Raw genomic sequence first — 15,253 nt, 5'->3', positions numbered from 1 at the left:
TGTTTTTGTATCTTCCGCATTCCTTTGAACTACCTGCACTCGCGAGTAGTTCCCATACCCTTTTAATGATGTCGCACTGAGTTGCTATCGCTTCATATCATCTGGGAACCCAGTTAAAGGCTGGGTGCCCACCTCCCGACCTTATTCATCTATCCTCTACCGAGATGAAGGCCTGGATCCAATCCATCCTAACTTCGTCGTCCAACTCGTTGTAGTCTTCCTGGGACAGCTTGTACTTCTTGAGCCAGAAGGACTGATATGGAGGAGCTTGCGGCGATTTATCCGCAGCAGTTGGCTCAGACGGTGGTGCAGCTAGAGGCTCTGGTGCCTGGATCACTTGGTCCTTTGCAGTTTCCGTGTTGGTCTGCAATGGTGCAAGGCCTCGATTGAGTAGGGCGACGCGGTTGCTAGTGCGAGGATCAGTCGGATTTGAGGGACCCTCTGGAGGCGGATACCCCATCTTTGCGCGATGTGCCTTTCGCTCTGTCTGCTCCTGGGCCTCCAGACGATATGCGACGTCCTCTTCAGTAAAGGGTTTGTACATTGGAGCCAGGTACACCTTCTCCAACTCATGCACTGGTATCCAGCCCAAAGGCCGAAGTACTCGCAAAGCATCATATGTCGCGGGGATCCAACCAGGCCTGAAGCCGGGTTCGTAATACTCGGCAGGAATCATGGCAGTGTCGACCCCCCTCATTGTTAGGTCGCAGGCGTACCGTAAAGCAGCCCGGTCTGCTACGACCTTGTTGCGCTCCACGCGCTCTTGGACGTGGACGTCTCGGCCCAGCTCCATGTTGAGACTACGAACCTCCTCGAGTAGACGCTCTACTTTTGACACCGCCTCATCGTAGTATGCGGTGTAGTAGAAGTCCGTCGCCTTCTGTGCCTTCTGTATCTCAGAGTCTGCTTTATCGTGGACGGCCTTGTTGTATTCGCGTGCCGCTTTAAGGTCGTCGGCCAGGCCGGAAACCTCCTCAGTGAGTGCCTGATTTTGCTCAGTTAGTTCGCACAGATGTTGGCCGAGATTAGCTTTGTCGTCGACAGTCAAGTTGCCATCTCGTTTGATGGCATTGCGTAAGAACTTGATCTCCTTGATCATTGTTGCATGCGCATGTTTAAGGTCTTTGTTTTCTTTCTCCGATGCGTGAAGTTGCTCCTCCGCATATTCGATTTTCATCGACAAGCTCAGATTCTCTGTGTCGAACTTGGCAAGTTCTCTCTGTAACTCGGCCTGCTCATTTAGGATGGACTTGATTTGATCACGTAACGCGTCATTATCAGAGGCCGCCTTGTAGCTAGCATCGAAACCGGAGGTGGGACCATCAAGATGTTGTTGATCCAAGACTTGACTGCGCTTGAGCACCTCAATCTGCTCACCAAGATCACGGATCAGATCATTGCGAAAACCGAGCCTGTCTTCGAGTTCGATGACTTGTTGTTGCAACTCGTACGCCTGTATCTGGGCATCCTTCTCCTTCTTGAGCTGGAGTTGCCAGTGATCGCGTTCCTGTTGCATCGTCTCGAGAATGTTCTCATTCTTTTCAGCGATAACCATATATCGCGTCCGCGCTGTCTCAAGCTCCTTTCGCGCCGACTGTGACTCTGCGATGGCTTCTTGGACCTGCTCCATGTCTGGAGGATGGCGCTGATTTGCTTTAGACATCAAGGCGTTCTCGATCTCAAGGCGGCGCTTGCAGTTGGTCAACCGCTCGATCTCATCCTTCTGCGCCTGGAGCGAGTCTCTATAGTCGTGGTTCATCTGCGTTATTCGGTGCTTCATCGATGTTTTCTCCTCCGACCAGGCGTCTCGGTTGATCTTGGCCGCCTTGGTGAGCTTGCGCTGCTCCGTACCGGCCTTCGACTTTATCTCGCGTCGCTCACTGGCGGCCTGTCGGATCACTTGATCCATCTCTTCATCCTTCTTTTGGAAGAGTGCCTTTGCTTCGTCGATCTCGGCCTCTCTGCTCGCAAGCTGTTTCTGGTGGGTATCTTCAAGCACTGCGACAGCACGCTCGTGGTTGTTTTCGAGCTTCGACAGCTGTCGGTCCTTAGTCTGAAGTTGGGCTTGGTGCTCTTGGTCCATCTGATCGCACTGAGCTTTCATATTGTCGTGCTTCTCTTCCAGGGCATCGCAGCAAGTCTCCAAAGCCTGATACTGCGCGAAGGCGTCATCCACTGTCTCCTTATCCTTCACGCGTTGAGCCCTTTGCGCACCATAGCGCTCTTCAAGCACACGGTAATGCTCATCTTGCTCCTGCACCTTCTTTTCCATCCTGACGAGCTCAGCCAGTAGCGCGCGGTTCTCTACATTTTTTCCTTCCAGGGCTTGGATGAGCTCCTTTGACTTCTTGGTCTCGGCGCTGTGGGACCCGCTGTTCAATGACCAATCGGTCTCTGTTTGTGTGCTGCGCCTGCTCTCGTTGCAAGGCGGTGTTGATAGACCGCTACCAGAGGAGGAGGAGGAGTAGGTCGTGACGGTCACTTGGTCTACATACTTGCTCGTTCGTCGCGCTGCAGTCGCCTCGAGCCACGTCGAAGCAGTCTCCTGAAAGATCTGAGAGGACATCGGGTTCTGCATGTGGTCAGTCATTAATTCTGTATGTATGCATTGCGCACTACTGACCTTTCGGGTTGTTCCCTCTACCGTCGGCTTGACACAACGCGGCATGTCGGACCGGTCGGTCTTTTGCATGGCATCTGTGTGTGTCTTTCGAATGCGCTGGATGAGCGTCTCAAGTGACGATTGCTGGCGGGTCGCCATGTTTTTGGTGGTGTCGCTCCTGTCCCGCAGGAATGTTAGGGCTTGAAAGTGTGAGCTCAACATTTTGGTCGATGTGCAAGATCGTTGGTCTTGAGATTGACTGGAGGGTTGAGTTCGTTGTAAATGTGGAGGTGGGGATAAATTGAGCGAAAGGAAGGAAGTGCTCCAGAGTCGCATCCATTGTGAAATTTACAATTGTGGCTTAGCTGTGCGGACATTGTACTTTCACTCAGGGACTTTGGTGGCCCTCTGACCGGCAGGGTTGCTAGGGAAGCGAGATTACGGATGCATTGAGCTGTATTTTGCACGTTAAGGTGGGAGCCACTCAATATGGGGTGTTGAGCTATATAGGAGGCTGCTCGGGACTCGAAGACCCGAAGTAGGAGTGAGCCATGAAATGAATCCCTCACAGAGATGCATCCAATCCTGCAGCAATTCTAGGTAGAAGCACAAGCAGATTGCTATCTAACACGCACGAATACGTCTAGGCTCATTGTCGCAAGTTTGACATTCACCCTTCGAGCGAGCCGAGTATACATCCAACTTCACAGCAGATCCTATATGCGCTAATGGCTTTGTTTAGGACGCAAACCGAAGTCTCACGCTGCACACCGTGTGATTCGTTATCAACAACAAAGATCTGTGCATCTTCGGTCGTAGGAGCAATCCTCCGTCCCAGAAAGGCGTCATCGGACATTGTGTTCCTAGGTACAGGGTGACAGATCGTGCCCTCTATTGCAAAGTCTATTCTTAGATACACAAGCTCGTGTCACAGCACTCACAATGTTTCGCATGCTAGCATTGTTCTTGCGTTCCTCGTGGGGCACTGTTCTTTGTGATGTCTCAAGGCGATTTCGGTCCTTGGTAAGACTACTCCTCTTCTTCATTCATGTTACGGACTTGGACACAGACGTAGTTTCGATTAGAAGTAGATGCGACTAGTAAGGGTTCAATCATATCTCAGAGGCTCCAGGACAAGGAGTGCATATAGGTGTAACGAAAATGAGTTGGAGAAGCTCAACGAAATGTAAATAGTATAAGTCGGTGTTTTGCATATGACAGTTTAGTTTCATTATGGAAAAGTAGGGATATCGTGTAGAAGTGATAAAGCGTAATGGAATAAGGAATCACACAGCGGTTCCAGTATCGTGGATAAGTTCCTCCTGCACATCTGATTAGTGTCGTCTGCAGCCATGTTTAGGAATCAACTTACTTCTTTCAAGACTTCGTAGGGGTTACCAATCTCAGAATCCTTCCTCGCACCGTTCGTCCACTTGTCCTCCCACTCATGTGTGTCATTGACACCATTCGCATGGCCACCATTCCCTTGAAGTGATGCACTATCACGACCCTGTCCCCCATCAATCCTTACCTGGCTCTTCGCTATTGGAATCTGACCAACTTCCACTGCCTTGTCGTCTCCGCCCTCAGCCTCTCCATCACCAATCCATAGGGCCAATCTACCGCCAGTCAGCCCCTGCAACTTGTCCCCAACTCGTGTTCCACGTTTCCCGGGCGCCTCGCCCTCATTGAGTCTGCGCAGAATGATGTATCCCACGAAGCCCCAAATGAAGACGAAGGTTGCCGAGCAGCTGGCGAGGAAGACTGTCGGGACAACGAAGAGCAGGGCAAAGCCGACGAGGAGGAATGTGAAGGCGAGGGCGGCGAGGAGGCCAAGTAGGATGCATGTCGTAACAGAGACAATGAGGGTGGTGGTTGCGAAGGCGAGGAAGAGCACGAGGGGAAGGCCTGTGAGTGCAATTTGGGCTGCAAGAAAGGCCTGGCAATGTGGTTAGTCAATTGCATCTATTCGACCTGTGGTTCTCTTTGATACCCTTGGAGACGTACGGCTAGTTTGGGGTTCTGGTTGGCAAAGTCTCGCATCTTCTTGAGCAGCTCTTCGCGCTGTTGCGGTGGGAGGATCCTGTTCGTGGTGATTTGGAGCTGGTTGCCTACGCGGTTCGTGGTGATTTGAAGCTGATTGCCTACGTTGCCCACCACCCCTGAAGCGGTATGGATGATGGTAGACATTGTGGAATCAAGGAGAGCAGGGATGGTGTGGAAGAAGATTGCGCGTGGAGAAGACGATGTGTATATTGATTACTTTGGACTCGATTGGAGTAATTGCACTCAATGTCATGGAAGCGCAACAAGCCCAAAGAGCGCGACAACCCAGTTCCGGTTGCACACCACTTGGTGTGCGCACATGTTGACGTGCGACGCGTCAATGGCGCAAACGTCATTTGCGACAGGCAGGCTAAACTCGACCCGCGCGGGCAACCCCTGTTGTTTCTCGCCTAGCCTTGACCGCCCGCCCGATTCTGCCAATTCGAGGTTTGAACTTTTTTGATTGCAACACCAGTCTCGCGCAACAGAACCGCACCACACACGCGACACCATGCCCGAAAAGAAGAGGAAGAGAAGCGGAGAGAATGGAGAGCGGCCGAAGAAGAAGACTGCCACTGCGCCATCAGGAAATGTGCAGATCGAGCTGCTAGAGAATAAGGAAGCGCTGGGCCCGCTGCTTGGTAGGCACTTCATTTTTGGACAATACCAAGATTGAGAGAGACTGACTATGCATCAGCGGCTACTCCAGGTCTCTCGTTCCCGAAGCGCACTACATTCACCCCCTACAAGCACACCAAGATCCTCCCCCAAGGCGACACCACCCAACTACTACTCCAGTCCTCCGAACACGCCCGCCTCGACTACCTCGCACAAGAAGAGCGGGATGGAAGTTCAGAGAGCCATCTCAAAGACTACGTTGGCGTCTTCGACCCCGCCACCAACAAGCTGCAGATTGTGCCCGTGAAACGAGTTGTAGTGCGGAGCACACTGCGCAGTGAGATGGACCAAATGCGGGAAGAGCAGGCACAACTGGAAGCACGCCAAAACACCATGGCGGCCAAGAGATATGCTCTCGCCGCCGAGTTTGGATCCAAGAAATCGAGAAAGGCGCTCGAGGAGAGGACCCTCAACGCCATTCGCAGTGGCAACGCTGACGACCCAAGCGCAATCAGGAACGAGTCGGTCGCCGAAAACGTACTGCAGAACATGGCTTCTTCGACTGTCGCCATGCCTTCCAAGGCACAGCACGAGGCTGCCATAGACAGCTCCAAGCCGCGCCCGACGCCCAACCTTGCAGCCGAATACCCAGGCGACGTCTACACCATCGACACCGTAGTTGGCTCCGAGCTCATGACTATGCTCGACGTCAAAGACTGGGTAGCAGCATCGGCCGCCGGCGAGGGAGTAGCTGTCAGCAGCAAGTATGTCGCAAGACGCATCGTCAAGCTGGCACAGAACAAGCAGATACAGAAGTTGAAGGTTCTACGGTTCATACTGCTCTGCATCAACTTCAACGCCGCGCTGGTGAGTGGAAGTGGTTCAAAACCAAAGAAGATTCCATTCAAGGATAAACTGGAGGCATTGATGGGAGACGATACGCCAGCAGGGTGTGTCTTGGCGATCAGAAGGAAATTTGCCCCCGAAACGTATGTATCTTCTCGGAGCGTGGAAACGATGCAGGAGCTAATTAAAACAGCGGCGACATGCCTCGTTGGAATATCGACAACCTCATAACCCACGTGGCTGCGGCAGCACTTATCGTTGACGACCACGAGGTCGATGTCAACGATTTACGGGAAGATCTCAAGCTCGAGAACAAAGAGTATGCTCTCCACCCTATCTTGTCTTTTTCAGGCACTAACATATCGCGCAGAATCAGACAGTACTACATGGAGCTGGGATGCAAAGTCTCTGCGCCTACGCAAACCGATATGACCAAGTGGAAACTGAGCAAGGCTGAGAGTACCAATCACTTCATAGCGAAACTGAAGCTGCCGCTGTCGTTCCCGAAGGTACATGGTCCCCCGAGGAAACGGGGATGATTGAGGAGCCGGCGCCGAGGCAGAACAGCGATAAAAGCACGAACCAATCAGACAAGATTAGCGATCAAGAAGACTGAGCCACTTTTTCTTATTATTTCCATGTCATGAGAGTACCTTGTATTACAATGACCGAGACAGAACCAGCCCCTGCTGAGACATTTACGAGAGGACATGCCTGCCCTGGCCCTACATAGCATGCGCCGATGAACAGTCCGCAATTCCAATCTTGACCAACCATTAGCCAATCTCAGGGCTACGGAAGCTATCACTAGCCACACCATTGACATGAACTTTGAGATGTCGTATGTTGCTCACGACCCTCTCTCATCATGAAATCCGGCCCGCCGCGGCAAATCGTGACGCTGCTCAACCCCAGCCCATCGATATAAACCCTCTTCAACAGTTCCTAGCTTGTGGCACCATCCCAATACCACAGAAGTACTTACCTAGAACGTTAGTTTTAAGATCAACTCGCAGAAAACCCGGCCTCAACTCTCAATATCCACCCATCACTACCAGCAGCATCATCACGAGAGCTGGGTAGATACCTTGGATCATTTCTTTCTGTTCCTTGATTGAACAACGTATCTACTGTACTGAATAGAAGTGAAGTCAACCCCGATGGAGCAGTCGGTCAGATTGGCCAAGCGGTCAGCGGCCCTTTCTCCAAGGACGGCGTGAATGGAAGTCGGTTTGATGCTGGCAAGGATGGGATTGTAGGACATTTTGAGCGCGCGTTTGATGGGCCTAGTAATCCTGCTGGGAGTGGGAAGAAGGTGTAGAGGTGACAGAGGATTGATTGTATAGTAGCGAAGATGAGGATGGAATTATGAAGTCACTGTTTTTCGGAGTTATGTCGATTACGCTGCGCTATAGCTCGAAGAATGAATGTACCATTGAAGATCGCGAGAATATGGAAGATGAAGCTGCCGCATGCTTTACTTATTTGATACTACTCAAGAATAGGCAGTGTAAACATTATACCTGAGTGTCTAGCCTACACAATGACACAATTAAGTGGACTGTGCAAAACATTTCCAATACCTGCACCACTCTCTAATCGCTACCAAGCCGGCGACCAGGACCCAGTCCGCCCCATGCATTACTGACACCCGTGCTACGTCCGGCGCTTGCGGGTTCAGCACCCGCACCAGTTCCTGTCGCTCTTCCTCGGCCTTGCACAACGTGTCCATAACCCCTGTTCTGTACACTCCCAGCTGTTGCGCCAAACCACCGCTTGACGATCTGCGGCGTAAAGATGTAGTTCTTTCCTCCGCCAAATGTCGGCCAAATCCTCGTCAAGAAGTCGTATAGATGAGCCGCAACAAGGCCAGTGAGCTGCGCTAAAGCGGGCTCGCCCCCATCGATGATGAAGGTCATGAATAGCAAGGCAAAGGGTAGGTATTTGGCGTCGAAATTGACGATGAAGAAGGAGACTTGGCGCGAGGGGTTGTCTTGGGCGAACGTGTATGCGTAGGCGAGGGAGAGGGCGGGGAGAAAAGTGTAGGCGTTGAGAAGACGGCCTGCTAGACCCTAGAGAAACAGTCATCAGCAATCGTCGTTCTTCATCGAACGGCACGACAAGGACAAAACTAAGAGCGAGATATGATGGTATGTAGGGAGCCACCCCCGCCTAGCGAAATGGAGCGCATTCGCAAAGCTTCAAGTGACTGTCCCACCATGCCCACACATCACACAGGTCCCTTTATATATTATGCGAATGACGGGACTGCATGATGTGCAAGGGTACTCTCCCTCGGTTCCAGGAACCGCCTTCAGCTAGAGATAATAGACTGGGCGGGCAGATAATCCGAGGTGGTCATAGACCGTATGTCGAAGTCGCAGACAGGTGTGTCGATGCGATGTGCAGGCGTGTAACAACAACATAGTGGGGGCGAGATGGCAGAATGACTTACGACAATCACACTTCCAACAAACAAGGTATACACGAAGAAGTCTCCCGGCTGCGAGAAACGAGTCGACTCCCGCTCAATGGAGCTTCCATACTGGTATAGAAAGTACGGATCGAGAAGGATAGCAAACTTGGGCTTCGTTATGAGAAACGCTGTGAAGATGCGCCAAGCTTGTGGCACCGCCTTGATCGTGAAGACGGCAGGTGAATAGAATACATATTGTGAGAGGCTGATGATTCCGCCATAGCCGAGAGCCGATACGGAGACTGCGAGGGCTGTAATGGTCCTGGGGGAAAGCTGTTAGTAGAGGAAGTTGTTTGGTGGGTATGTAAGATGACAGTGTAGCGCGTTGGGAGCTTACCTAGTGACCGGCGGGAGGGTCCAAAAGACATCCATTGTGAGCTACAGCTGAAGCAGGTGTGAACGAAGGTATCGTGAGCTTCGGGTGGGCGAGGAACAGCGGATGCTGCCTGGAGAAGAGAGCTTGAGGCAATGGTGGCTTTTGAGGCGCGGTTCGTGGGGTGCCTTACCTAAGCCTTAGCGCCGAGGTTGCGTCATTGGTCCATGATATGGAAGGTACTAGCCTCGCGCGTTGTATTCCCCGAGCATGGACGCTTGATCAAAACTATGCTGAAGATAGGATAATCAATTTCTCGCTATCCTGGTCTTGCTGCCCAGTGATATTGTACAAAGTGGGAGGCTAAAGCCTTCTACCCCATCTACCGTCCATTTACCCTTTCCTCTAATTCAAGTCTACCAAAAACACGGCTAACATGCTCCTCTTCCTCTAGAGTACCCATCTGAGCATGTCTCAGGCACTCGGCTCCTTCCCGTCCGGGCCATGCACACCACTCTCACTCCCGACCCCGGGCGTCCCCTTCTCCTCGTAAACATTCTCATACCGTCGCCAAACCTCCATGTCCCTCGCCAGTCGCTTTTGGTTCCTGATGTGGTGTTGGTAGGCAACCATGCGACTCTCAGCTTCGAGGTAGCCGCCAAGAATCATGCCGGACATTTGGATGTATCTATCAGGAGGGTTAGAGTTGGGTTGGTGCATGTAGGCAGATTAAGGATTAGATCCAAAGACGACATGGATGTATTGAGAATCGTCCATGTGATCGAGTGCTTGAATTTGGGGATGACGTTGCCAACGTACGTTCTGAACTGGATTGTAAGACCCCGGTATAGCGGCGAGAAGGTATATGCAACACCACCAGCTACAAGGAAGAAAGCACCCCACTGCAAATTTGTTAGCAACCGAACTTGAAGTCAACGCAATACTGTGTAAAAGAAAAGCACGGAAGCCATCAAACATAACAGCATGTCAAGAAATAGAAAACCATCCTCTGACGTAAGCGAATCTGAATGAGACCGCAAAACAGATAAGCATCCTCCATGTCCAACACCAACACCAACACGAGAAACATGCAAACCGAAAAAGAAGTGAAACATCTCAATGACCCGGAGTTCACAACGGCACCCCGACTTTGAAAAAGCACGTGCACATACCTTGGTAGCACCTTTGACTGCGCCTCCCGCCGCTTCCCATGCAGCCTGGTTCGTCTCTTCATCCTTTTCTAGGCTGCCATGTTTTCTCATCGCGCTTCGATTCTGTCTATCATCGGTTCGTGTCCCCGAGGAATTATTGGGGAGGTTGGGTAGAATCGGGGGAGCTGCGGTGTTGGTGAGGTGATGTCAAAGTGCATATGAGAGCTCGGACGTGAACTAGTCGTGACCTTAGTCTGGGTGGTATGATCTGCATTGGCTGGTGGGGCGATTTCGCTGGTGCTTGCCATCACAAAAGCATTTCAATCACATCTCATCTAACATCAGGTGAACTAGAAGCGCGGTGCTGTAGCAGTGATGAAATCAAAATATATAATAGTATTTGTTTGTACGCAGGCGCCGTAGTCCTGTACTTGATTCGTCTATGTGGTATCATTAATTGGTATGGCAGAGGTATCCAGCCAGTTCCAACCAGGGCATGTACATCTACTCAAAGGGTCCTAGAATTCCTAGTATGTCCCATTCCCTTGTTGCTTAGAAAAGAACGCCATGTCGCCTCTGATATGCAAGGTGCATGCCGAATAAACGCGAATATGTACAAGAAATAGAACTCCTCTTAGATGCGAAGTCCTATGATGCAAGAGAGTATCTTATAAGACAATAATAGGTAGTGTGAAAAGAACGGCTTGCCGGCTAGTGATCAGCCTCGTTTTTACCGGGTGTTTGCGATTAGGATGTCGACGTGTAGGCCAGTCGATTATGCGAAAATGACATTTCAAGCTGCTTTTCAAGGGGCGTTATGTCGTAGTCCGTTTCCGGAGTAGCCGCTCCAAGCTGAGCATCTTTTTCGGTCGTAGGTGTGCTTTCGATCTTGACTCTTTCAATAATCCTGCTCAGACTTGTTGCTGTGTCTGGGCGCTCAAATTCCTCTTCGTCGACATCCATTGCAGTTGGAATACCATGCGCGATGTTATAGTTGCGCTGTAAATACTGCTCTAGTCGGTACTCCTGTCGTGCCCAGCTCTCATCCACTAAGCCGAGCGCTGCTTTGATGTCTTGATCTGAAAGACCCATTGGGTGGACCTTTTCTTTTGGACCCTTGCCGCTTACTTTACTTGCAAGCTTGCTCCGGACAGAGACTGACCTTGACTGTGTATGAACGGGTACGTCATCGCGCATCTGCTTGACCTGGTCCTCCGTTTGTTTGAGCGCCATCTGCCGGCTTTCTTGCATCGAAGGAAGATAGAGGAGTGTCGTATTTCGATGTAGAGCGTTAACGAGGTCGGTAAAGCCCGTTAGTGCAATGCCGTTGTTTTCGCAGTACAAATACTGTAAAGCTGTGTTTGATTTTAGAACGTCTGCGAGTGTACTGGCGCCTTGTATACCGAGTTTTTGATCTTGAGTAGATTAGCGTTGTCACGAAGACCCACTCCGACTAGAGAAGCTTACATCGGATGTACAAGACGCGCAGGGTGCTGTTCCTTTGCAGCCCACGCAGCGCTCGATTCACCCCGACACCAAGCTTGGTGGTTTCCAAACGAGAGTCTTCACCAGATATGTCAAGCCATTCGAGGCTTGTGTTGTCCGCGAACATTCTCTCCATAGCTTGGCAGGTATCCTCTGAAGCATCACAAGGTAAAGAAGCCCGCGAAATGTCGAGCTGTCGGATGGTGTTGTTTGCGGCGAGCGCGAGAATCATCTTCCGAAAGTCTGCTTCCTCTTCGAATTCGAGCAGCCGGATGGTCAAGCTAGACGGGGCAAGGCCGCTCGCGATAGCTCTTGTTAGCTTTCCGAGGTTTTCCTCGATATTATTCTCACTGACATCCAGATGCAACTCGCGAGCCTTGCCAGGATGCTCTGTCATGGAATGCAGCAGGTACGCTATGTCCCTTCCAGTAAGAAAACAGTGATCTAACCGAAGCTCTCGGAGACCGCTAGACTGCTTGTAATTGACAAGATAGCTATACATCTATTAGTCACACAAATACGATAACAAGCTGTTCTGAGTAGCAACACACCTAGCGATTGCATCAACCATGGCGGAGTTGAGTGATGTTCCACTGAGAATAAGCTCCTGTAATCTCCATGCCTGGAACGTTTCCACTGATATGAGCGATTCGAGGCCGGACGAGCGTGCGACATGCGAAAGGTCAAGCCTTGTAAGGTAGCCAAAAACCCCAATCTGGGAATCGAATATGGCAGGTGACAGCCGAAACGGGTTGGACGATAGGTTTAAGCACTCCATGGTGGTCTCCTGCGCTCGAAGTGCGTCTAGAATCAGCGATAAGGCGCGATCGGTCAAGCCACAACCACTCAACTCCAATCCCCGTAAGTGACAAACTCGTTCGACCGCGGCTGCGACTAAATAATCCAGGTCGGTATCGCCAAGCTGAATGTTGTTCAGAGCTATCCAGTCCACGTTGGTCGTTTGATACTTGCAAAGAGGAAATAAAGCTTCTACTATGCCGCAGCCCATGTCCCGGGCATTGGCACCCGACTCTCCATGGTCTTTAGGGCTTCGTGTGATGCACGATGAAAAATCCAATCTCCTGAGGTTGCGATTCGTCAAAGCCAGAGCTCGTATTTCTTGCACCAATAGACAAGACCGTTCAAGCTCTTCAATGTCCAAGCGCGCATATGTGCCTCTCTTGGTCTTCAAGCATAAATGCTCGGCGCCATGTTGGTCTTTCAGCCCATTCAGAACATCCAAATGTACGTCCTTGAAAGATATTCCACTAAACGTTTCATTGTACCGCAGGGACCGCATGACGGCCAGAAGCTCAAGTATGGTGTACTGGGTTCTACGTATGCCTACGGGTCGCAGAAGCTCGAAACGCGGGCGATCTTCGGGCGGATACGTGATTTGATAGCTGATGACTTCAGGTTGTACATCGTAAGCCACACAGTAGCCGATCAGGGTGCGATCCAAGGAGTCTTGGTCGATTGGATGTGGGCTATCCTGTCTGGCGCTATCATGATTTACATGGTCCGGTACGAGGAATTGGTACGGGCGCGATTCCCACTCTGGTCTTAAATTCCCTTCGACGTGTTGTAAACGGACGGCGATGTCGTGTGATGCAAGCGATGCCAGATGAAGGATCTTGGGACGCTCTAGTGGCTTCCTAATTGAGGTCAGCATAGCTTATTAGCAAGGACGTTCGTACTCACCGAAATGTGAGTGTAAAGGTGTCGTCGACTTCACTAACGCTGACTTCAGTAAGATTGAGGATGCCATGGGCGGATTGGGTATTATGGGACATTAACGACGGGCTAGAGGATCGTTGGGTTGGCGGCTTGAATAATGGAATCAAGTGCACCTTGTGTATGCCAATTGCAAGAAAACATACGGAAGCAGAAAGTTTTGAAAAATCGTCAGACGATGCCCTCGAAGTAGTTTTGCCTTGTGGACGAAGAACGACTTTGTAGATGGCGTAGTGCGGAGGAACGTAGTCCCGTTCGGCTTCAACCACACGGGCGGCTAAGTGGGAGTTGTGCGCAGATAGAGGGTTTGCGTCGGCCAATCTTGCGCGATTGGCAGCTTCGCGAATGTTGGTAAGCCATGTATACATCTCCTCTGGGTCTCCAAACTGGAGCGTCATGGAGGAAGCGTGGTTGGTTTCGTCGTCCAGATAGTATAGCTCCAACGCAAAATGGGGTCGTCCGTCGTCGAGATGATAGACGGCGACAACATGGCGCAAAGGTATGCCATGATCGCGGTCGCCAGATGTTTCCGAGGCCAGGGATTGGAGGTCATGCGAGGAGCCAGTCGAAGGGTTTGAACTGTGTCGATGGGTATTTATACGGGTATAGGATGATTGTATGCTAGGATAGTTTAGTGTGTGACGGGGGATGGTAGCTTCCAATTAGGGTAGGGCTTACGCTGGGAAAGCTTCTGCGGCTTTGGCATGATGCTTGTACCGGATCAAATGCGTCTCTGTCAGGACCAGGTATTCCCTCTTCTTCCTGAACATGGAACTGCTCGTCTGCACCTCGCCATAATGTAGCGCCTGGCGGTTGCGTACGTCTTCGCCCAAATATTCCCCAAACCCTGTCGAGGTGCGTGTAGACGTTGCAGAGAGAGGTTCGTCGTCTTCTTTGTAGCCGCGGAAGGAGCCGAAGACGGAGCTTGCACGTTTGATGCTGCCTCGCGAGAGAGTTGGTCGGGGCGACGCAGGCGGCTCGGCTAAGGCAGTGGTGCCGTCGAAGGGTTGCAAGTGTTCTCCATGCTGGGATACGTCTGAGAGATTGGACATGAAAGAGGCGGCCCGCCGCTTTCGCAGCAACGTTGCTGGTTGTGAATCATCTTTGGGCACCTGCAAGCCGAGGGCACTCAGGGAGCTGCGGCCAAAAATGCTTCGTCGTTTGTCCTTGGACATGCCGCGCGACCAGCTTGGCGTGCGCCGCTCAGCACGAGCTCAGCGGCGGGAACAGGGCATGCGGAGGGCGGAAAGTCGGCGCAGGAGGAGCAATTGGCGCGTCCAAAGGCGCGTTCACAGAGGTCTAGAGGGAAGAGAAGGTCGGATATCAGGACAGGACGGCAAGTCGAACGAGGGCGACTCGGGGCGCAGTCGTATCAGGAGACGGGAGGATGTTGCTAGCGGTGGGAAGCTGTACGGGGACTTGGACGGTGGTGGTAGAGTAGAGATGTTTCAATTACAGGGCTGCTCGGCTTTCAGCGGAGCGTGGATTGGCAAGCTGTTTTGACATCAGCTCATGTCATTATTATTCCGTAGGCCGTGGCTGCGATTGGCATGTCCAGCGATGGCTCGGTATCCAGACTGGAGGGGCTGCTCGGTGGATTGTGCCAGAACCGCACGCTGGCAATGAATGGCCTTGTTCCCGGCACACAACAGCGGGGCCCAACCGCGAGGATTAGAATGAGCAGGAAAAAAACAGTGCAGAAGACGGGCAGGCTAACATCTAGTGTAGAACGACGCCATGGGCGGAGCGGTGGGTCCCAGATGGCTCCGCGCGTCAACTTGGCAGGGCAAAGGCGGTGGTGGTGGTGGTTGCTGTGGCATGAATGTACGTCAGCCGGCGATCTCACTGTGATCGGCAAGGGTCCCTAGGGGAAAAAGTGACACGGTCCGCGGCCAAATTTCTGGATATGCGCCGCCATCATCTCTTCGACGACGACATCGCATGCCCTACTTGCTCGCCCGCCCCTCTCGATGCTGAGTCGC

The 15,253-nt window shown here is 51.8% G+C and overlaps 7 protein-coding genes across 7 annotated transcripts; 2 read left to right on the top strand and 5 right to left on the bottom strand.

Annotated features, from left to right (window-relative positions):
- Positions 1-475: 475 nt before the first annotated feature.
- On the bottom strand, positions 476-2,602 carry K460DRAFT_302281 (uncharacterized protein; the record flags this gene model as incomplete). Its single annotated transcript, XM_040929899.1, has 2 exons — positions 1,901-2,602; positions 476-1,855 (listed from the first exon to the last, which is right to left on the bottom strand). Coding segments are annotated over exons 1-2 (2,070 nt in total), but the record flags the coding sequence as incomplete, so codon positions are not given.
- A 1,053-nt stretch (positions 2,603-3,655) lies between these two features.
- K460DRAFT_391238 (uncharacterized protein) lies at positions 3,656-4,976 on the bottom strand. Its single transcript, XM_040935826.1, has 3 exons — positions 4,610-4,976; positions 3,975-4,541; positions 3,656-3,924 (listed from the first exon to the last, which is right to left on the bottom strand). Exons 1-3 carry the CDS (start codon positions 4,790-4,792, stop codon positions 3,889-3,891), a joined length of 786 nt encoding a protein of 261 aa, XP_040793392.1. The 5' UTR covers positions 4,793-4,976; the 3' UTR covers positions 3,656-3,888.
- A 183-nt stretch (positions 4,977-5,159) lies between these two features.
- Positions 5,160-6,651, top strand: K460DRAFT_269718 (DNA-directed RNA polymeras-like protein I 49 kDa polypeptide; the record flags this gene model as incomplete). The annotated part of the gene is made up of 4 exons (XM_040927596.1): positions 5,160-5,289; positions 5,346-6,255; positions 6,306-6,431; positions 6,483-6,651. 4 exons carry the CDS (start codon positions 5,160-5,162, stop codon positions 6,649-6,651), a joined length of 1,335 nt encoding a protein of 444 aa, XP_040793391.1.
- Positions 6,652-7,259: 608 nt separating this feature from the next.
- On the top strand, positions 7,260-7,433 carry K460DRAFT_270732 (uncharacterized protein; the record flags this gene model as incomplete). The annotated part of the gene is made up of 1 exon (XM_040927671.1): positions 7,260-7,433. A coding segment is annotated over one exon (174 nt), but the record flags the coding sequence as incomplete, so codon positions are not given.
- A 29-nt stretch (positions 7,434-7,462) lies between these two features.
- K460DRAFT_361592 (DER1-domain-containing protein) lies at positions 7,463-8,966 on the bottom strand. The gene is made up of 3 exons (XM_040932491.1): positions 8,926-8,966; positions 8,568-8,850; positions 7,463-8,184 (listed from the first exon to the last, which is right to left on the bottom strand). The coding sequence occupies exons 1-3, from the start codon at positions 8,958-8,960 to the stop codon at positions 7,708-7,710; spliced, it is 795 nt and encodes a 264-aa protein (XP_040793389.1). The 5' UTR covers positions 8,961-8,966; the 3' UTR covers positions 7,463-7,707.
- A 383-nt stretch (positions 8,967-9,349) lies between these two features.
- K460DRAFT_361589 (uncharacterized protein) lies at positions 9,350-10,195 on the bottom strand. Its single transcript, XM_040932490.1, has 3 exons — positions 10,074-10,195; positions 9,721-9,803; positions 9,350-9,589 (listed from the first exon to the last, which is right to left on the bottom strand). The coding sequence occupies exons 1-3, from the start codon at positions 10,161-10,163 to the stop codon at positions 9,376-9,378; spliced, it is 387 nt and encodes a 128-aa protein (XP_040793388.1). The 5' UTR covers positions 10,164-10,195; the 3' UTR covers positions 9,350-9,375.
- A 604-nt stretch (positions 10,196-10,799) lies between these two features.
- Positions 10,800-14,446, bottom strand: K460DRAFT_272860 (leucine rich repeat protein-like protein; the record flags this gene model as incomplete). Its single annotated transcript, XM_040927837.1, has 5 exons — positions 10,800-11,467; positions 11,520-12,031; positions 12,089-13,192; positions 13,239-13,892; positions 13,950-14,446. The coding sequence occupies 5 exons, from the start codon at positions 14,444-14,446 to the stop codon at positions 10,800-10,802; spliced, it is 3,435 nt and encodes a 1,144-aa protein (XP_040793387.1).
- Between the last annotated feature and the right edge of the window lie 807 nt (positions 14,447-15,253).

Source organism: Cucurbitaria berberidis (genome assembly GCF_010015615.1).
Source record: "Cucurbitaria berberidis CBS 394.84 unplaced genomic scaffold K460scaffold_1, whole genome shotgun sequence".
NCBI lineage: Eukaryota > Fungi > Ascomycota > Dothideomycetes > Pleosporales > Cucurbitariaceae > Cucurbitaria > Cucurbitaria berberidis.
This window is presented reverse-complemented; position numbering and strand designations above follow the sequence as displayed.